This window comes from Anomaloglossus baeobatrachus, chromosome 8, assembly GCF_048569485.1.
Source record: "Anomaloglossus baeobatrachus isolate aAnoBae1 chromosome 8, aAnoBae1.hap1, whole genome shotgun sequence".
NCBI lineage: Eukaryota > Metazoa > Chordata > Amphibia > Anura > Aromobatidae > Anomaloglossus > Anomaloglossus baeobatrachus.
Genome location: NC_134360.1, coordinates 57123119 through 57145618, shown reverse-complemented (window position 1 = coordinate 57145618; position 22500 = coordinate 57123119). Strand labels below are relative to the sequence as shown.

At 49.6% G+C, this 22500-nt stretch overlaps 2 protein-coding genes across 4 annotated transcripts in view; one reads left to right on the top strand and one right to left on the bottom strand.

Moving 5' to 3' along the window:
- Positions 1-389, top strand: part of CISH (cytokine inducible SH2 containing protein) — a 4177-nt gene extending 3788 nt beyond the window's left edge. The window contains exon 3 of the mRNA XM_075321649.1: positions 1-389. This exon is cut by the window's left edge and continues 539 nt beyond it. The gene's annotated coding sequence lies outside the window, so the exon portion shown is untranslated.
- HEMK1 (HemK methyltransferase 1, mitochondrial release factors N(5)-glutamine) overlaps positions 1-21732 on the bottom strand; it is a 50325-nt gene extending 28593 nt beyond the window's left edge. For 2 of the 3 annotated variants that reach the window (XR_012725007.1, XR_012725008.1), the window contains exons 1-8: positions 21643-21732; positions 11902-12024; positions 11688-11752; positions 11563-11612; positions 11176-11281; positions 10976-11071; positions 10776-10889; positions 10178-10328 (exon numbers count right to left, since the gene is read on the bottom strand). Coding sequence is in view for 1 of the 3 variants with exons in the window: in XM_075320798.1 (XP_075176913.1) it covers positions 10286-10328; positions 10776-10889; positions 10976-11071; positions 11176-11281; positions 11563-11612; positions 11688-11752; positions 11902-12024; positions 21643-21693 (648 nt within the window). In the remaining 2 variants the exon portion in view is untranslated. Of the gene's footprint in view, positions 1-7576; positions 10329-10775; positions 10890-10975; positions 11072-11175; positions 11282-11562; positions 11613-11687; positions 11753-11901; positions 12025-21642 lie in introns of those variants that run through there. The other variant, XM_075320798.1, reaches the window with a different exon arrangement.
- Between the last annotated feature and the right edge of the window lie 768 nt (positions 21733-22500).

The following is a 22500-nucleotide window of genomic DNA, read 5'->3' as shown; positions in this document are numbered from 1 at the left end:
CTTCCCGCCATAAGTCCAAGACTGTATATAATCCCCCTATTTATTATTATTAAAGCCCCCACACTTGACTATTTTTATTTCTGGGGGTTTTATACTTTGTCAGTGGATGATTCCCCCAGCAGGGCTTCCCTTGCCCCCTCAGAACTGGTGCCAGCTGAGGATTAACCCTGCGTGCACTGTAACTACCTGTCCTACAGTGGAGCGTGGCTATTGTCTGGACTTGTCCCGTGGGTGTAGTCGCTGACTGGTCGCTGATAGACCACTGTGGACGCCTCTGCTGTGCCCAGATAAGGCGGCGGAGCTGCACTTTAGTGGTTTCGTGGTGATGACGTGGGAGGAATCTTTCCGTCTGGCCGCTGGAGATGACAATAAATAGGATTTCTTACTAACGTGGTCGTCCTGTGATTATTTAAAGAGCTCTTCTGTCCTTAGGATTAATTCTGGCACTGGAGAAAGCTGGGTGAACGTCAGTATGGCCGCCGACACGAGGGCTAACACTCAAATTTTCTACAGACCTGAATGGCAAATGTGCAGGCGACATTCGGAGTCTGGTAGAGATCTATCACAGCGGCCGTGTTGCCCGTCATCCAGCTTTCCCAGAGACAGATAAAAGACTTAAAAGGGGAACTCCTCCCTAATATTACTGCCAGACATTACTACTGTATATTACATACTACTATATAACACCAAGCTGTAAATTATTTAATAAAAACAGCTCACTTAAAAGGAGTGTCCGTAGAAATCTTTCAGCCATATTGCAAACATTAAGGTCAGATAACAGAGTGCGTAATAATTGTTTTTGTGCACCACTAAGGGTTAACTAATTAAAAAAAAAAAAAAGAAAGAAATGAGGTGAAAATGTGTCATTCTGAGTCCTAGCTTCCTCATGCTTTAATTAGTCTTTAACCCCTTCACGTTTGTGGGAACATAAAGTCTTCAGACTCATCAGTCTGTGCGGCCACTCAGGGCATAACTTCGGAACGGAGGGGCAATGATGAAGACTACGTGTACCAGTGAAGATCCAGCGTAACGTCCTCCTTACGTGTACAGCTATACATTATAGGAAGCAGCATTCCACTGCCTGGGTCATACGTGCACTAACATTACCCAGCTTTACCAGAGGCCTGAACAGCAAATTAGACGTCATGTGATTATCTAAACGGAGTAATTACTATAAAACCACAGACATAATCTAATCAGGACTGTAGAAAAAAATTGTCTATCGGTGAGTGCTCCTTTATAGAACAGCCTGTTATAGAGTGACCTTATTAGAGTGTACCATGGTGATGAGTGCCCCAATTAGAGACTATCCTAGTAGAGTGCCCCAATTACAGAGTACCCTGATGAGGCACTCCCCAAGTAGAAAATATCGGGATGAAAAGTTCCCCTTTCAGAGTGTGCATTGATTTAGAGTGACCTTTTCAGAAAGTGACCTGGTGTAGAAGGCCCCTACGAGAGCATTGCCATGGTATAGAGTGCATGTTCTAGATCGTACCACTAGTATAAAGTGCCCTTCTAAGTTATCACCTTGGTATAGTGCCCCCGTGAGAGAATTCACTGATACAGAGTGCCTCTATTAGAGTACCCTAGCATAAAGTTAGAGTACCAAGGTATAGCGTGCCCTAATATAAAGTGTTCTTGTTAGATAGTACCCTTGTATAGATTGCCAAATTAGAGTAGCCTGGTAAAGAGTACCCTAATTGGAGACTAGCGTGGTATAGTGCCGCTATTATCCTGGTATAGAGTGCTCTAGTTTAGTGTACCCTTATTAGAGAGTGACCTGGTATAGAAAGTACCTAAGAGAGAATACCCTGATACAGAGTACACATGTAGAAGCCTAGTAGAAAAAGTGTTATAAAAAAATACCCTGGTATTAAGTGTAAAGTGCTCTTGATAAATAGTAGAGTGCCCCTATTAGTGTGTGCTCTGGCAAAGAGTGCCCCTGTTACTAAGTAACCTGGCATTGAGCAGTGCTTTTAGAGAGTGCATTGGTATAGAGCAACCCTGTTAAAGAGTGCTCTTATATAGAGTGCCCCTGTCAGAGTGCGCTGGTATAGTGTACTTCCTTTAAAGAGTATGCTCTTCTAAAGTACCTCTATTAGATACTACCCTGGAATAGAGTGCCCCTACTAGAGAGGACGCTAGTATAAAGTGCAAGAGAATGCCATGGTATAGAGTGCTCCTATTAGAGAGTGACCCAATTAAAGTACTCTGGGCTAGAGTGCCCCTATTAGAGAGGATCCTAGTGGTATAGTGTGCTCCTATTAATGTGTGTCTTGTGTCAGGGGGAGCACTGACCTGAATACACACTGAGGTGTATATAGACTTATTTATAGGCCATGATCCATGCGAATAAACTTAAAAGCAAACTATGATAGCTTTCCTCCATAAGATAGAAGCTATTCCACCGTAGCTAGGCCAGTGGCATCTCCAAAATTACTGAGCCATACCTACAAAAAAACTGTTTGTCCCCCGATTTTGGAGGGGTCTCTGGTTTGAATCCTAACAACTCAATATTTTTGGGGTGATGTTGGACGGATCATGGTGACGTGGCGTTGTCACCAGTGTGCGCTAATCCTTCCTCTCCCTCGTCGTATACCGTCTCTCTCTCAGGTAAACCTGTATTCTTCCACACTCTCCGCTGCCAATTATTCCTCCGGTAGATGTTCTCCGCATTCAGCCGCAGGGCAGGGTTATACTTTACAGACACACAAATATTTCTTAGACTCCCCCCCCCCCCCCACGTCCTCAGCAGAAAACAGGGTTTACCAGGAAATGCTCTGCAGAGTATTTCTGAGAATCTGAGCAGAGACAGAAGCAGGAAGGAGGAAGGAGAGTGACGGCGCAGGGCAGCTGCTCAGCTCTGTGCACACACAGAAAACACGCTCCGCAGACACCCCGGCCGGGGACCCAGCAACTCAGGGGCCCCAAAAACACTGCAGTCAGAACTGGAGCATCAGTCTGTGCTCTCCTGTATAGAATTTAAAGGGACAATAACCCAAAAGTCCAAGTTTATAATAGTACAGCAGCATTATAAGAGGTATAATAGATTGTAGTCTCCTGTCCTACAGTATAATAAATTATATATATACATATATATATATATATATATATATATATATCAGTGTTTATTCCTTATGAAGTCAGCCTCTCTCCAGTATTGGCAGATAACAGGGAGTAATAGATTGTAGTCACCTGTCACTCGTAGTCTCCTGTGCTACAGTCGCCTCTCCCCAGTAATGGCTGATAACAGCGAGTAATACATTGTAGTCACCTCTCCTATAGTAACCTCTCTCCAGTAATGGCTGATAACAGGGAGTAATAGATTGTACTCACCTGTCCTACAGTCGCCTCTTCCCAATAATGGCTTATAACAGAGAGTGATAGATAGTAGTCACCTGTCCTATAGTGACCTCTCCCCAGTAATGGCTGATAACAGAGTAATACATTCACCACTACCCAGTAATGGCTGATAACAGGGAGTAATAGAATATAGTCACCTGTCCTACAGTCACTTCTCCCCAATAATGGCTGATAACAGGGAGTAATAGAATGTAGTCACCTGTCCTACAGTCGCCTCTCCCCAGTAATGGCAGATAACAGAGAGTAAAAGATTGTAGTCTCCTGTCCTACAGTGACTTCTCCCCTGTAATGGCTGATAACAGGGAGTACTAGATTGTAGCCACCTGCTCTATAATATAAAATATAACAATACCAGGGCAGATTTTGTGGACGTCCGGCTTTTCTAGAGAGCTGCCCTCGGCCGGTGATGCCCGTCCCCCAGATACCTGGCTGACAACCTGAGCTATAACTGTGGCTGTACAGGTTGTCACCAAACCTTCCTAGAAATAGAATGACATCTAGACACAGGATTTCTGGAAATCGTTTAATGAGGCCAACAGCAGAATCCATGGGGCGAGTCGTCATTGCTCTGCAGTGGTCCTGCGGTACCTCCGGCTGTCTGTCACGTCAGGTATGTGTCAGAATGGCTCCAAACAGCAGGAAGTGAGTTCCACAAAAAACCGTAATAAATGCAGTTGTCGGCTGAGCGCTGTGCGGATTACATCCCCCACCCTCCTCCTCTGCATTTCACTGGAACTAGGCCCTTTCTAAGAAATCCTGATAAAGCCGTGGGCGGGGCCTGAGAGCCGGGCGCAGCCAATCACAGCGCCGGCAGGTTCCTCTTCCTAGGAAGACCGAGGCTCGGAAAATCCCTCATGTTTTCCTGGGAACTGACACAAAGCCTCCAAGCCCTGCAATAATGTGTCAGCGGGACGCGGGGTGAAGGGCGGCCCGAACAAACCATTAAAATCTATAGGTACAATGTATGAGCGCAAAGACCGCGGATTTAACTCCTAACCTGCCGGGGTTTGTGTTCTCGCTTTTCTGGGGTTTGTTTTATTTTAGATACTTTTATTCTCAAGTTTTCCAAGCCCTAGAGAGAAGTCCGTGGGAAAAACACCCGAGAAAATCCACACTCAGAAAAATCCTCTGCATGGGGCCAGCCTTAAAAGGAGATGTCCTATCTTGTCACCCTGCTGATCAATGGTGGTCAGATCGCTGGGACCCTCACTGATCCCAATTGTGCCGTGCCCCCCTCTGTTCACTGCACATGGCATAGCAGAGAGTGACCGGACCCTACTCTCAGGATTGTGGTGGGAGGCAGAGTCTTTTAAATGGACAGTATACAACAGTCTGTTCTCTGCATCTGCTGTGATGAGGAGTGCAGACTATTGTTCTCCGTTATCAGCCAGATGAACTATGCTCATACATTGAGAATACCGGCTACTATAGCCACCACAGGGGCTGCCACTCAGGTTTCCCAAAGTTTCCTCCAAAGCTTCATTTTGCATTGTAGATTCTCAGAAAGTGGGTGCAATCTGAAGTGTCAGGTTCCGATTCCATCTCTGTGGATTTGGTTCTGATTCCCTTCCCCCCCCCCGGTTTCCTCGGTAGGGCGTTGCGATGCTCAGTAGTGGACAGATATGCCGTTCTGGATTCTCAGGGATCAAGTTCGGAGGAGCAGAGGACCAGTCAGGTTCTGATTCCTTCTCTGTGGATTTGGTTCTGATTTCCCTCCAGTTTTCCTCTGTAGGGGGTCCGATGCTTGGTGGCGGACGGAAATGCCGTTCTGGACTCTCAGAGACCAAGATTGGAGGAGCAGAGGAGTCAGGTACTGATCCCTTCTGTGGATTTGAGTCTGAGTCCTCCCGCTTTCCTCTGTAGGAGGTTGCAATGTTTGGTGTTTCAGGGATTGAGATCAGAGCAGCAGAGGAAGAGTCAGGTTCTGATTCCTCTCCTGTGGATTTGGTTCTGATCCCCCCCCCCCCGTTTTCCTCTGTAGGGGGTTGCGATGATCAGTGGTGGGCAGATATGCCATTCAGTATTCTCAGGGATTGAGTTCAGAGCAGCAGAGGATGAGTCAGGTTCTGATCCCTTCTCTGTGGATTTCATTCTGATTTCCCTCCAGTTTTCCTCTGTAAGGGGTCCGATGCTTGGTGGCGAACGGATATGCCATTCTGGATTCTCGCGGACAGAGATCGAAGCAGCAGAGGAGTCAGGTTCTGATCCCTTCTGCGGATTTGATTCAATCCCACCCCCCCTCCCATTTTCCTCTGTAGGGGTTTGCAATGTTCGGTGTTTCGGGGATCAAGATCGGAGCAGCAGAGGACAAGTCAAGTTCTGATTCCTCCTCTGTCGATTTGGTTCTGATTACCACCTCCTTCACCCAGGTTTCCTCTGTAGGTGAACCGATGCTCGGTGGTGGACGGATATTCCGCTCTAGATTATTGGGGATTGAGATCGAAGCAGCAGAGGACGAGTCAGGTTCTGATCCCTTCTCTGTGGATTTGATTCCGATTTCCCCCCAGTATAACTCTGTAGGGGGGTTGTGATGCCCGGTGGTGGACAGATATGCCGCTCTAGATTATTGGGGATCGAGATCGAAGTAGTAGAGGATGAGTCAGGTTCTGATCCCTTCTGAGGATTTGATTCTGATTCCCCAACACCCCACATTTTCCTCTGTAGGGGGTTACGATGCTAGCTGGGGGACAGATATGCTGTTCTGAATTTTTGGGGATCCAGATCGGAGCAATAGAGGACGAGTCAGGTATAAATCCCTTCTGCAGATTTGGTTGTGATTTCCCCCCGTGAGGAGGGGGACTGGGCTTGGTTGGGGACCGCCGCTGCCGGCCGTTGAATTTCTCCATCCCACTTTTCCCTGAATCTATATTTATCCATTTTCCAGAAATGCTTCTAGCTCGTGAACATTCACTGGAAAGATGGAATTCTCAGCAGTCAGGACAAATCCTCTATTCTGCCGTGACCGGGGTCTGCGATTCCCTTAACAACGCACAGCATGGGTTTTCCTGGAATCCCTGCTCACACGTGTGCTCCAGATCATATAGAAACACCTCCCGGAGCGGAGGGTCTTTTTTGCAGGGAGAGGGGCACTGAAATGACACACCACAGCCCTATAATAATATCTGATATATCACCACGATGAAGACAAAGTGCCGGACAATCGGAATTTCTGTATAATCAGCGATTGATTAGGATGAGGGACGAATCTGCACAATCTCTGAGTCCTGTTTACATAAGACTTCCGGCTGATAGTACATCACATTATCACAGACCCCATAATCTCTGCGCAGCACCGAGCACGCTGGTTCCTTTTAGCGGATATTTTATATTTCTGTTGCCATGGAAATAAGGCGCTTACAATTGTATCCATTGCTCACAGTTACATTGTGTCCGCTCCGTTATGATCAGCGGGGGCCGTCACCGCCGATCCATCCTATTTCCCAGGAAGCAATAGAAGACAATAGTTTAAAAATGCAGTTCTAAGTGGCAGATAATGACGGTGTTACCCCCCTCCTCACCAAAAAAAAAAAAAAGTATCCAGTCTGACTTCAATAAAAAGTTTTGGAAGTTTATAATAGTTTTTGTATTTTAATCCCCCGTCGTTAAGATATCTGCTTGCTGTCAGAGGGTGGCCTACAAGCAGAAGGCTTAAAGGGAACCTGTCACTACTTTTTTGGCCTATAAGCTGCGGCCACCACCACCGGGCTCTTATATACAGCATTCTAACATGCTGTATATAAGAGCCCAGGCCGGGGGTATAACATAACACTTTATAATACTTACCTAACATTCGCGCTGTGGGCCTAATGGGCATCTCTATTGTCCAGTGCCGCCTCTTTTGTCCATCTTTGTGCTCCTTTTCTAGCCGCGGTGCATGACGGGTCCGACGCCATCCACACTCGCCGGCATTCAAGTCCTGAGAAGATCAAAGTATTGTAGTGCGCCTGCGCAGGACCGGCGAGTGTATATGATGGAGCCGCGTCATGCACCCAGGCTTCAGAAAGAGGACGACGATGACCGAAAGAGGAGGCGCTGGCAACGGAGACACCCATAAGGCCCACAGCGCGACCGTTAGGTAAGTATTATAAAGTGTTTTTTATGTTCTCACTGCGGCCTGGGCTGTTATATACAGCATGTTAGAATGCTGTATATAAGAGCCCGGTGGTGGTGGCCGCAGCTTATAGGCCAAAAAACTGGTGACAGGTTCCCTTTAAAAACCAACATGAATGAATAAAACTGAGGCTTTGCTCCAGTGTAGATAATAAACTGCAAACAAAAATGTTTCTATTCAATGACAGCAAGCTCAGATCCTGAAAAGGTTGAATACAAGGGATGATTGAGTCATTAAGGGGTTTTTTTTTTGGTTTTTTTTTTTACATAGTTACATAGTTACTTAGGTTGAAAAAAGACCTAGGTCCATCTAGTTCAACCTTCCTCCACCAGTTGTACATTTAGTCACTAAGTCATTTATAACCAACAATGTTTTGTGTACTGAGGAAATCATCCAGCCCTTTTTTAAAAGCTGTTATAGTATCTGCCATTACTACCTCTTGTGGTAGTGTATTCCACAGTCTGACCGCTCTAACTGTAAAGAACCCTTTCCTATTTAGGTGTCGGAATCGCTTTTCCTCCACTCGCAGTGAGTGCCCCCTGGTCCTTAGTATTGTTTTCGGAAGAAATAAGTTATGTGCCAGTCCTTTATATTGACCACACATGTATTTATACATATAAATAAGATCTCCTCTGAGACGTCTTTTTTCTAAGCTAAACATATCTAACTTTTTCAATCTGCCATCATATGGGAGGCCTTCCATTCCTTGTAATAGTCTAGTTGCCCGCCTTTGAACTGACTCTAACTTTTGAATGTCCTTTTTAAAATGTGGAGCCCAAAACTGGATCCCGTATTCCAGATGTGGCCTTACAAGTGATTTATAGAGGGGTAACAATACGTTGGGATCCCGGGATCTAATCTCTCTTTTTATACACCCTAGAATCTTGTTTGCTTTAGCAGCTGCTGCCTGACATTGAGTGCTGCTGCTCAGCTTATTTGTAATGAGAATACCCAAGTCCCTCTCCTGTTCTGTAGTCCCGAGTTTACTTCCATTTAATGTATACGCAGCTATAGGATTACTCCGTCCTAGGTGCATTACTTTACATTTATCAACATTAAATCTCATTTACACAGCAATGATTAAAACTAAACAGATTCATTAGATGGAACAAACAAAAAATTGTCACATCGGCGGCAGACATGAAGATTCCTGCCGTCCATCGATACGAACTGTATAATATCTGAAACTGGAAAATTGCACAAAGAAAAAACTACATCACAAATGGATAGAGCAAATTCTCGTCCACAGAGCTGACAATCCACAGACCAGACGCCATTATACGTGACATCAGGGAGCGTCTGACAATTTCCACCCTCATCACTCATTGCTGAATTCCTGGAAAGATCTCCAGGACGGCCGGGACTTTGTCACCCGGATTCTAGGAACTGGCAACAGAGCACGATTCCTGGATGAGAAGGGGAGGGACGGAGCAGCGGGAAAGAGGGATAACAAGGGGAGGAGGAGGAGAGAAAACTGCAGACATCATCCACACCTTGTACTACAGCACCAGCTCCTCATCTATTACTGCTGACAACCAGCCTGTATATGGTGTGAGGGGTTGTCAGCCCCGCCCCCTGGTGCTGACATCACTGATACAATGATGTAATCAGACATGAGACCCCCCATCAGCCCGGCCCGCTGGTACTGAATAATTATCTGATCTGTGACAATGATGCGTCTGTGATTTCTGGGGACCTGGAGTGATTCAATACGGGGGGATTCATCTATATTTGGGCCAAACACAGTCCAGAAATATTTAACATTTCTTCCCATGACGCATCACTGACAATTTGCTTTCAGCAGAACGTCCTTACGTCCTGGAGCAGAGATACACTAGCATGGCGGTATCGGTATCTAACCATATGATTTGTCCCGGTGTACGCAGCATCAGTGCATTGAGCTGAGATACACTAGCATGGCGGTATCGGTATCTAACCATATGATTTGTCCCGGTGTCCGCAGCATCAGTGCATTGAGCCGAGATACTCCAGCATGGATGGATCGGTATCTAATCCTGTGACTTGTCCCGGTGTCCGCAGCATCAGTGCATTGAGCTGAGATACATCAGTATGGAGGGATCAGTATCTAACCATATGACTTGTGTCCACAGCTTGAGTGCATGGAGCTGAAATACATCAGTATGGAGTGATTGTTATCTAACCATATGATTTGTCCCGGAGATACACCAGTATGGAAGGATTGGTATCTAACCATATGACTTGTCCCAATGTTCGCAGCGTCAGTGTACGGAGCTGAGATACAGCAGTAAGGAAGGATCTGTATCTAATCCTGTGACTTGTCCCGGTGTTTGCGGAATCAGTGCATGGAGCTGAGATACACCAGTATGGAAGGATTGGTATCTAATCCTGTGACTTGTCCCGGTGTCCGCAGCATCAGTGCATTGAGCTGAGATACATCAGTATGGAGGGATCAGTATCTAACCATATGACTTGTGTCCACAGCTTGACTGCATGGAGCTGAAATACATCAGTATGGAGTGATTGTTATCTAACCATATGATTTGTCCCGGAGATACACCAGTATGGAAGGACTGGTATCTAACCATATGACTTGTCCCAATGTTCGCAGCGTCAGTGTACGGAGCTGAGATACAGCAGTAAGGAAGGATCTGTATCTAATCCTCTGACTTGTACAGGGTAAGTGCAGGAAGCTTTGATACACTAGTATGGAGGGATTGGTACCTCACTAGTGACTTGTTCCAGTGTCCGCGGTGTCAGTACACATTGCTGAGATGCACCGGTATGGAGGGATTGGTACCCCAATAGTGGCTTGTCCTGATGTCCGCAGCGTCAGAGCACTGAGCTTTGCTTCCGTAGATGGATGAAGCGAGGCCTGAGGATAGAGACGTACAGATGTCAGAAACCATGATATATGATATAAAACGTCTGGACAGATGGCCATCGTTACACAGATGGCACTACACAATGCTCCCCTCCGACCCCAGGGCCCACCCTTCCCCTCGCCATCCCAGCAGCTTGTCCTTGGAAGACCCTTATAATAAGGAGATGACCCATTATCCACTATGGAAGGCAGCCTGATTGAATGTTGCCGCCTGTCTCATGCGCATGTTATTTTGGGGGAAAATAATAGGAGTTTCAAAGTGATACAAATGTAGAAATAGTGCACCTTGTCACCACCTTTAGACGGAATAAGGTATGGCGGGGTGTTGGCACCTATGGCACAATATGAGGCACGTAATGGCCCTTAGGAACAGTGATATGTACGCTACACACAAGCTCTTGCCTCATATACAAGGATACCTCGCTGTCTGATACCTACTTGCCGCAGAAATCCTTCACTATATGCAGGAGCTGTAGTTGTCCTTCTGGGTGGTCTTCCAGCCATTTTTTCACCATCTCAGGATGCCGAGGATCCCCCTCCAGAAAAACATCCCTGGAAATTGAAGGAACAGACAATACTTGTGACCCTGAAAATCCCAATCCCCCATCAACTTCAGAGGTCTCTTGATGGTCACTTACCCCTTGTCCTTTAGCAAGAGTGGTGCAAGACGTAGGATCCCCTTCATCACATCCATCCCATCGAGACCCCCGTCTAATGCTGAGTGGTCTTCATATCTAGGAACGTGGTGATGCACCCGATGACACGACAGCTTGGGATAAATGGGGCTAATAACAGGGGGTGGAGGACAGGGGACCTCCCCGACCCATGCAGCACCTACCTGAGGATCTCCGGCTCCAGCTGACTCATATCTTCTGTATATATATAAGGCGGGTTACTGACCACTGCAGATATGGCTCCCAGATCCAGAAGTCGCGCTATGGGATCTGTGATGTGAGAGAAGAGGTCGGTAACGCACCGGACACAAGCCCTGCATTATATCGGGCTCCTCACCAACTGTGAGACTACAACTCTCAGCATGCTGGGAAGGCAAGCTCTGCAGATCACTGCCTCATAAAATATCAATTCTGCAGGGACAAACATTCATGTCATGTCAACGATGGGCGTGATCCCCCCAAGTAAGTGTTGGTCCCTAATGAGAACAAATACTGTAACAATCAACAGAGGATCCCCAGAAGTGTTGCACTGACGAGCGTCCGCATCTCACCAGTTAGTATGTCGTGCTGCAGGACGTGAATTCGGTGCTGTAGGCCGAGTCTGGTGGAAGGAGAGAAGGAGTCAGGACCTGTCCACAGTGCACCTCGGCTTTCCTGTACTATATCAGGGCCCTACCTCTCGGCGTTATCCCAGGTCAGACTCACAGCAGCCTCTGATTTATCAATGGCGATAACGCGCACCTAAGAGACACGAGGATGACAGAGGATAAATACGAGGAACGAACGTTCCATTCATCAAGGTGGATCATAGAGGACGCAGGTATAAGGACAGAGAACGATGGCGTCAAGTATAGAAATACAGTCAGAAAGCCTACGCACGGTGGCATTACCTGAGGGATCCTCCGAAGTAACGCCAAGGACACAGCTCCTGATCCACAGCCAACTTCTAGGATGGAGGTCTGGGTTGAACGGCGCAGCTCCTCGCAGTCGGCCACCACCAGCCCCACGAGTTCCTGCCTCAGACACAAGATCATTACAACAGCCATACTATACACGAAGACGGAGGCCTCAACTCAGACGCTAATGGGCAAAACCGCTGTCACCAATCACAACTGTACACTGGTGGAGCAGAGCTGTAGTGTAAAGTATGAAAGGGAGTAGAAGAATCCAGATTCTCTAACGACGCAGGCAGTAGATTTCAGACTTCAGCTATGGCACACCTCACGTCCGTTTAAAAAAAGCCACAAGTGTGGCACGTTCCATTTTGACCATCCATGTGTCATACATGTGTGTCGTCCATGTGACACGTACAAGAAAAAAATGCATGAAATGAATGGGGTTTAAGTGTTAAAGATAGATTTTACAATTAAACCAAATAAATAATTGAAAAAGACCACGTGGTGTCCCCTCATTTTTGCTAAGCAGCAAAGGTAAAGCAAACAGCTGGGGGCTAATATTATCAGGCTTGGAAGGTCCATGGTTATTTGGCCCTTCCCAGCCTAAAAACATCAGCCATCAGCCGCCCCAGAAGTGGCGCATCACATTACATGCGCAAATTCCTGCACTTTGCCTCGGCTCTTTATGATTGCCCTGGTGCGGTGGTAATCGGGGTAATGGTAGTTAGGGTTGATGTCAGCTGTGTAATGTTAGCTGGAATCTGGTCCTGGTGTTATACCCCCGTCACACGCACTTACCTGTCCTACGACGTCGCTCTGGCCGGCGAACCGCCTCCTTTCTAAGGGGGCGGGTCGTGCGGCGTCACAGCGACGTCACACGGCAGGCGGCCAATAGAAGCGGAGGGGCGGAGATGAGCGGGACGTAAGCATCCCGCCCACCTCCTTCCTTCTGCATTGGCGGAGGAGGCAGGTAAGGAGATGTTCGTCGCTCCTGCGGTGTCACACACTGCGATATCGTTAATGATGCCGGTTGTGCGTCACCAACGACGTGACCCCGACGATAATTCATTAACGATATCACAGCGTGTAAAGCCCGCTTTAGTAATGGAGAGGTGTCTATCGGATACCCCCATTACTGGCCCAGGAATCCCTAAAAACAAAAAGACAAAACACGAAAAAATTATTTTAATAAATACTCCTCGAAACCTTTCCTTCTTTACCTGTTTACTTAAAAAAAAAAAACCCATGCATTTCCACCATGGTCCAGGTAATTCAGGGTCACACTACGCTGCATGAGACCCAGCGTCTATGAAAAGTGGTGACATCAGTAACGATACGCTGTTCAGGTTCGCCAGGTCACATTGTGCTGTGCGTGACTTGGCTCCTCTGTTGAGCAGTATCTTTACTGATGTGACCGCTCATCAGAGAGACCGGATCTCGCACAGGGCAGAGTGACCCAGAATTGCCTCTAAGTCAAGTCCATGGAGTGTCAGAACCATGCTCTATTGACTTTGTTTGTCAGAATCCCTGGACTACAACAGACCAGCTGGGAATTATTTTTTTCTTCTTTTGAATAAAAAGTGGTGAATGAGGGTAAGCGTCTTGTTTTATTTCTCCATGTTTGTAGGTTTTTTCACATATCTTTTTATGGACTAAAGCGGATTCCCTGGACTACGGTGGAGCTCCATGGTTTTTTGTTTTTTTTTTTTAATAAAATGGTATAAACAAGGGAGAAAGATTTAGGGAGTGCTTATTGAAATAAATTATTTTTTCTTGTGTGTGTTATGTTTTTTTTTATCACTAGGTTAGTAATGGGGGTGTCTTGATAGACGTCTCTTCATTACTAACCCCTGGGGTTGATCCCAGCTGACACTACACAGCTGACATTAACTCCATAGATCATTACCCGCATTGCCATGACACCAGGGCAATCGGAAAGAGTCAGGCATAGTGCCAGAATTGGCGCATCTAATGCGATGCTCCACTTTTGTGGAGGTTTTAGGCTGCTATTTTTACGCTGGGAAAGGCCAAATAACCATGGACCTTCCCAGCCTGATAATATTAGTCCACAGCTGTCTTCTTTACCTTTGCTAGTTTAAAAAAAAAAAAAAAAAAAAGGAGGGGGGACTCCATGTCATTTTTTTAAATGATTTTATTTATCTATTTGGCCAATAGCTGCAAAATGAATGAATGTATCTATCATCTTTGCACATCTTTAACACAATCTTTATTTTCTTGAAAGCATTTAATTCTGGTCTGTGACACATAGCAGCACAGATATGTCACACTGTCACAAACCACCGGGGGGGTCACTCAGAAATCCCCCGCGCTGGCTACCAGTACGTCACAATCGGGGGGGTAACAAGTGGGGGTCACCCCTCCTTTATACCTCCCGACCGACAGACAGAGCACGTGACGCGCTCTCTAGCGCCCCTCTTATAGTCAGGCCAATTATGGAATTGCCCGACAATAAGCAAGGAGGCCGCTATACTACTTATGCCGATTATTGAAGGGTCCCCGGTGAGAGTAAGGTATATATTCCCCCGACCTCCGCGGGCGGAATATATAAAATCTCCCCGAATCTCACTGGCCTCCCCACAGTAATCCTTGGCACAATTCGCTGCCACCAACCGATTTACGGTAACTATTAGCCGAACACACAGAAGTGGGATTCAAGATCGAGATAACAGAACAGCCCAAGATTAATTATATAATTTAATCAGCCTAAAGCACACTAGAAACTACAATATATACAATAGGGAATCTACAGAATATACATATGTCAGAGTACAGTTACAATCAAAGCATGGGTTACAAACAGGCATACACAGTTCCAGCAGTTACCTTGTTGCGTCTGGCCACAGGGGGGCGCTGTACCCAGGTTTCTAGAATCCTTCCCACAGATGTTTCCTACACGTGCCCCCAGCGAAAAGAACACTGGAAAATGGCCGAAGTAGGGTTATCAACCTGGCCAAATCCAGGTCCCCTCCTACCTTCGTGACCTCACAGGGAGCACTGCCACTCCCCCCCGCTTTTAGTCAGAATTATCCAGAAAGGGGATTTTGGCTATAACTTTGCCTGGGAGCGTCGTAGGCGGACGCCAATGCTCTCATTGTGACAGTTATGAATTTAGCTACAGAACGAGGGGACTCATGACCTGTCTGCCAGTTCCCCATTGGCTGATATCACGCCTGGGGCATTTCCCAATGTCCTGCTCCCATAAAAAGGGTGTGCCGGCATCGTCCGCATGCGGAGACACCATTTTTATGGTTGCCATATTTATCGGAAATATGGCTTGCGAGATATGAACCATTTTTTACTGGAGTCGTTCTGTCTAGCTAGTTCCATAGCCTTGCTAATGAGATACAACTCTTGTTACAGGGTGACGGCAGGGAGTCATCCTGTGTCCTTTGTTCCCACACCACCTCATCTCCATATCACAGGACATGGCCATGGAGGTGTAAGTGGAACACTGAGAACAAGAAGGGAGGGGGGCACTGCCAGGGAGTGATGAGGGATTATGACTGGAGTCATAATTCATCTTCATATCCCGGGATTTGCCTCACACCTCCCCCCTTTTGAGGGCGCTAGGGGGCAGCACACTCCGGTGTTCCCCCGTGCGCCCGTCCGCGACCTCTCCTTGTCGGGACAGCCCGTCTGCGTTACCGTGGTCACGGCCCCTTTTGTGGCGAATGGTGAAGTTGTATTGCTGGAGCGCAAGGCTCCATCGCAACAATCGCCCATTCGTCCCAGAGACGGTGTGCAACCAGCTGAGGGGATTGTGGTCCGTCTCCACGATGAAGTGGCGCCCGTATAGATAGGGTTGCAGACGCTGCAGGGCCCACACTATGGCCAGGCACTCCTTCTCCATCGTGGAATAGGCAACTTCCCTTGGTAACAGCTTCCTGCTCAGGTACAAGACTGGGTGCTCTTGGCTCGCAGAGTCCACCTGGCTGAGCACCGCACCGAGGCCGAAGTCACTGGCGTCGGTCTGTACTACAAACGGCCGCGTGAAGTCGGCTGCCTGTAGCACGGGCGGGCTGGACAGGGCGTCCTTTAGGGCCCGGAAGGCTGTCTCGCAGTCCATTGTCCAATCGACTGCAGAGGGCAGCTTCTTCTTGGTGAGGTCCGTCAAGGGCTTTGCCAGGCTACTATAGCATGGAACAAACCTCCTATAGTACCCAGCGGTCCCCAAGAAGGACATCACCTGCTTCTTGGTCCTGGGGGTGGGCCAGGATGCGATGGCTTCCACTTTCTCAGGCTCGGGCTTCAGTGTTCTCCCACCTACCCGGTGACCGAGGTACTGGACCTCGCTCATGGCCAGCTGACACTTTCCCGGCTTGATGGTCAAACCTGCCCGGTGGATCCGCCTGAGCACCTGTGCTAGATGCTCTAGGTGGTCCTCCCAGGTGGGACTGAAGACGGCAATGTCATCCAGGTACGCGGCCGCGTACCCTTCAAGTCCCTTGAGCAGGGTGTTGACCATCCGCTGGAAAGTGGCAGGGGCATTCCTCATCCCGAATGGCATCACCGTGGACTCGTACAGTCCAAATGGGGTAATAAAGGCAGAGCGTTCCCTGGCCTTGCGAGTCAGGGGGATCTGCCAATATCCCCGGCTCAGATCCATGATGGTCAGGTACTGAGCCCCGGCCAACTGATCGAGCAGGTCATCGATGCGTGGCATTGGGTACGCATCGGCGACCGTGACCGCATTGAGCCCCCTGTAGTCCACGCAGAACCGAGTGGTTCGGTCCTTCTTAGGGACGAGGACTACAGGCGAGGCCCAAGCGCTGTTGGATGCCTGGATCACCCCCAGCTTCAGCATCTCGTCAATCTCCTGGCGCATGTGTTGCTGCACCTCCAGGGAGACCCGATATGCTGAACGCCGGATCGGGGGATGATCCCCAGTGTCCACGTGATGGACAGCCAAGTCAGTCCTTCCGGGCTGGTTGGTAAACAACCCCCGGAAGGGGAGGAGGGTGGCCCACAGCTGGGACCGTTGGTCCTCCAAGAGCTGGTGGCCAACCTCCACATCCTCCATGGATCCGCCTGCCCTAACCTGGGCTAGCATATCCAAGAGGGTTTCCGCTTCTCCCTCCTCGGGCAGGTTGCACACGGGGAGCGCACATGCCTCCCGCTCATGATGTGCCTTCATCATGTTCACATGGAAGGGCTTCCGCCTTCCACGGGCAGGGTCCAGGGTGACCAGGTACTTTACAGGGTTGAGCTGCTGGTACACGAGGTATGGGCCTTCCCAGGCTGCCTGAAGCTTGTCCTGTGGTACGGGGACCAGTACCCACACCTTTTGACCCACTTGGTAGGTCCTCTCACAAGCGTTCTGGTTGTACCAACGCTTCTGATCGGCCTGGGCTTGAGCCATATTGTCGTGTACCAGTTGCGTCAAGGCCTGCATTTTGTCCCGGAAGCGCATGACATACTCGATAACCGACACTCCAGGGGTGGCCAAATCCCCTTCCCAAGCCTCTTTCACCAGAGCCAGGGGGCCCCGCACACGTCGCCCGTACAGGAGCTCAAACGGTGAGAATCCTGTTGAGGCCTGTGGAACCTCCCGGTAAGCAAATAACAGGTGTGGGAGATACCGCTCCCAGTCACGGCCATGGGAGTCGACCAACATCTTAAGCATCTGCTTTAAGGTGCCATTAAACCGCTCGCACAGGCCATTAGTCTGTGGATGGTACGGGCTGGCCACCAGATGTCGCACCTGGACTTGCTTACAGAGGGCCTCCATCAGCTGGGACATGAATTGGGTCCCCCGGTCAGTGAGCATTTCCTGGGGAAAACCCACTCGGGAGAAAATCTCCAGCAATGCGGTGGCCACCTTGTCAGCCCGAATGGACGACAAGGCCACTGCTTCTGGGTACCGGGTGGCATAGTCCACTACCGTCAGTATGAAGCGTTTCCCGGAGCTGCTGGGGATGGCCAGCGGGCCGACCAGATCCACAGCCACCCTCCTGAAAGGCTCATCGATGATTGGCAGAGATACTAGTGGGGCTTTGGGGTGTGGCCCCGCCTTCCCCACTCTCTGACAGGTTTCACACGAACGGCAGTAGGCAGCCACATCGGCCCCCATTTTTGGCCAGTAGAAATGCTGGTTTAACCTGGCCTTGGTCTTAGCGATCCCTAGGTGTCCGGCCATCGGAATCTCATGTGCGATCCGCAACAACTCCGTCCGGAACGGATAGGGTACCACCAACTGTCGGTCCCTGGGCCACGCCTCCGGTGAACCCTGCTGGACCGTGACCCGGTACAGCCGTCCTTGGTCCCAGACCACTCGCTCCGGGTCCGAGTCCGAGGGAGGCTGTGCCGCCTGCTCCTTAAGAGCTTTCAGGCTGTCGTCAGCTTCTAACGCTGCCTGAAACCCCTGACTAGATGTGGCCAGAATCGACGAGACTGTCACATCTTCAGTCAGTACCCCGGGACCTGTGTCCTGGCCTCCACCTGACTCGGCTGCCACTTGGTCAGAAGGGGAAGAGCTATCGGACCTCCGGGAGGCCCCTTGGCTTCCAGCACTCCCACTGCGGGTGACAGCGGCCACAGCCGCTGCGACCGTGGGTCGTGCCTGCTCCTCCTCCGTTCCTGACCAAGTCGCCGGTTCAGGCAGACCTACCTGGCTTCCTGACACCCCGGTTGTGGGGGAACCATGCACCGAGATCTTACCTGGGAGCACTTCCGCTCCTGGACCGGCCCCAATCTCACCTGCCTGTTCCCCCCCTGCAGCAACAGAACCCCGCTGTGAAATCTCTGGGGACCCCACATTTGCTGTGGTAGCCCCCACCCCACACACTGGTCCTCCCCCTGCAGCACCCTGCTCTCTGCTTATCCCTGCAGAGGGCAACAGATCCCAGCTCACAGGCTGATTACTTGTAGAGGCATTGTCACACCTTTCTCTGACCCCCTCCCCCGTCACAGCTGCAGCTGAGTGTGTGTCTATGGTGTCTATGCAAGCAGAAATATCAGAGTTCACTCCCTCCTCCCTTACATCATTCATAGATAACACATTAACATTGTCCGGAGGCATGTCAGTACTGGCTGAAGGTTCAGCCCTTGGTTGGGGCCCAAACTGGGAGGTTATCTGCCCCAAATCTGTCCCAAGTAGCACGTTTGCAGGGATCCGATCAGTTACCCAGGCCTTGGGTCCAGTGGTCGGCAGCTCGGGCAAGTGCCCGCCGGTGGTCAGCCCAGGAGTCCTTTGGTCCCTTCTGTAGGCTCCGGAACTTCTTGCGGTAGGACTCTGGAGTGAGGTTGTACTGTTGGATCAGGGCCCGCTTGATGGTGTCGTAGCCCTGATCTGCCTCAGCAGGCAAGTCCCCAAGGACATCCAGGGCCTTACCCCTTAAACGGGGGGTCAGGTATTTGGCCCACTGGTCCTTGTCCAGATGGTGCTGCAAGCAAGTCCGTTCAAAAGCAGTCAAGAAAGAGTCCAAGTCTCCATCCTTCTCCAGCACTGGGAAGTCCTCAACACGGACCTTTGGAAGTTTGGTGTCTTGAAGGTCACGTGTGGCTGATGAGGGCCGGAGCTGAGCTAGCTGCAGCTGGTAGTCACGCTCTGCCTGGCGCTCTTCACGCGCTGCCTGCCGCTCCGCAGCCTCAGCCTCACGCGCTGCTTGCCGCTCTGCCCTGCGCTCTGCCAGGAGTCCCTTGTAGCCCTCCTGGTCTCCAGCCTGGAGAAGGGCCATAGCCATTTGAAGAAGGCTATCCGAGCCTCCCAGGCTCGGTGGAATGGCACGTGGTGATCTGCGGCCCGCTGCGGAGCCTGGTGATTCACTGTCCCTTGCAGAGCGGAGGGCTGGCATCTGGCTCGTTGAGGACCCTTGGGTGAGCTGCTCCTCATCTTGTCCATAATTGCCAGCTTGTGCGCTGTCCTCTGCAGAACGGTTTTCTGGCGTCGAGCTCCTGGAGGACTCGTGGGCAACCTCCTCATTACTGCCCACAGCACCGTCCTCCCTCTCTTCGGCTCCTGCTTTAGCATTGGCCAGTTGCATAGCTCTGCTCCTGGTGCCATCAGCCCTTCTTGCAGACTTTTGGTCACTGACACAGAACTGACACCTGATGCCTCCACACACCTTACAGTATCTGCACTCTGACACTCTAGTGTTGAGCTAGTCTGAAGACCCCAGCAGCCACAGCTGCTGCAGGCAGTCTTTAGTGTCTGGGAGTATGGGTCTCACACTCACACACACTATTATCTCGATCCCACCGCTTGCCACCAATATGTCACAAACCACCGGGGGGGTCACTCAGAAATCCCCCGCGCTGGCTACCAGTACGTCACAATCGGGGGGGTAACAAGTGGGGGTCACCCCTCCTTTATACCTCCCGACCGACAGACAGAGCACGTGACGCGCTCTCTAGCGCCCCTCTTATAGTCAGGCCAATTATGGAATTGCCCGACAATAAGCAAGGAGGCCGCTATACTACTTATGCCGATTATTGAAGGGTCCCCGGTGAGAGTAAGGTATATATTCCCCCGACCTCCGCGGGCGGAATATATAAAATCTCCCCGAATCTCACTGGCCTCCCCACAGTAATCCTTGGCACAATTCGCTGCCACCAACCGATTTACGGTAACTATTAGCCGAACACACAGACGTGGGATTCAAGATCGAGATAACAGAACAGCCCAAGATTAATTATATAATTTAATCAGCCTAAAGCACACTAGAAACTACAATATATACAATAGGGAATCTACAGAATATACATATGTCAGAGTACAGTTACAATCAAAGCATGGGTTACAAACAGGCATACACAGTTCCAGCAGTTACCTTGTTGCGTCTGGCCACAGGGGGGCGCTGTACCCAGGTTTCTAGGATCCTTCCCACAGATGTTTCCTACACGTGCCCCCAGCGAAAAGAACACTGGAAAATGGCCGAAGTAGGGTTATCAACCTGGCCAAATCCAGGTCCCCTCCTACCTTCGTGACCTCACAGGGAGCACTGCCACTCCCCCCCGCTTTTAGTCAGAATTATCCAGAAAGGGGATTTTGGCTATAACTTTGCCTGGGAGCGTCGTAGGCGGACGCCAATGCTCTCATTGTGACAGTTATGAATTTAGCTACAGAACGAGGGGACTCATGACCTGTCTGCCAGTTCCCCATTGGCTGATATCACGCCTGGGGCATTTCCCAATGTCCTGCTCCCATAAAAAGGGTGTGCCGGCATCGTCCGCATGCGGAGACACCATTTTTATGGTTGCCATATTTATCGGAAATATGGCTTGCGAGATATGAACCATTTTTTACTGGAGTCGTTCTGTCTAGCTAGTTCCATAGCCTTGCTAATGAGATACAACTCTTGTTACAGGGTGACGGCAGGGAGTCATCCTGTGTCCTTTGTTCCCACACCACCTCATCTCCATATCACAGGACATGGCCATGGAGGTGTAAGTGGAACACTGAGAACAAGAAGGGAGGGGGGCACTGCCAGGGAGTGATGAGGGATTATGACTGGAGTCATAATTCATCTTCATATCCCGGGATTTGCCTCACACACACGAATGTCATCCGTGTGATGTCCGGGTTTTTCACATACCCATAGACTTCTATTGGCCCTTGTCATCCGTGCTGCCGCTAAAAAAAGAAATGGACATGTCTCTGTGGATACACATGTGGTCACTGTGAAAGTGGCAGTGTATAGCGGTGTCCTAATAGAGCAGATGAGGTAACAAAAAAAAGAGCTAATGAGATGCTCGTCCTGTACAATCCTCTCTTACCTCTGTCTCTGGCCGAGGAATAAGCACCGGAGGTCTCATTTCCAATGTCATGTCTAGGAAGTCCCATTCACCAATTATATACTGGACGGGGACCCTGGAGGCGAAGAAAAACATTAAGAACGATTTGGGGTTCTGTCCAAATGTAAGTGAAAAAAGTGGTGAGCGAAGCCCTAAAGCTGCTGCCTGTGTCAGAACACAGGTGTGAGGAGCGATCCCTACACGTATATACAGTTCTATGCACTAACACACATATATATATCTATATATATAATTGCCTTATTCTGTCTGTCTGTCTGTCTGTCATGCTTCAAAATTATGTCCTTCCGGTGACATTGTGTCCTTACGGTGACACAAAGCTGATTGGCCGCTGGGCTCGCCATGGCCCCGCCCCCCCACACGGATTGGCCTCTCGCCCCGGCTCTCTGCAGGCCCCGCCCCCCTCACGCAATGCACGCTCGCTCTGGCCCAACTGACACGGAGCTCCGATTCCCAGGTGAGTACACACACACACATCAGATCACACTCACTTTCACACACACCTCACACATCACATCCACACACTCACAACATCCTGGGATATCGCTTGATTCTACACCGGCTCCGTCAGGATCCCAGCAGCGCCAGACATAACCTTGCGATGCTGGGATCTTGTCGGAGGCCGTGAACGCTGGTAACCATTATACACATCGGGTAACTAAGGTCCCTTGGTTACCCGATGTGTATCATAGTTACCAGTGTACACCGGCTCACACTCACTCTCACACACACCTCACACACACATCACATCGCATCCACACATCAAGGTCCTGCAGCGGCGGAAAATACACACACACACACAAACATAACAGCACACACACA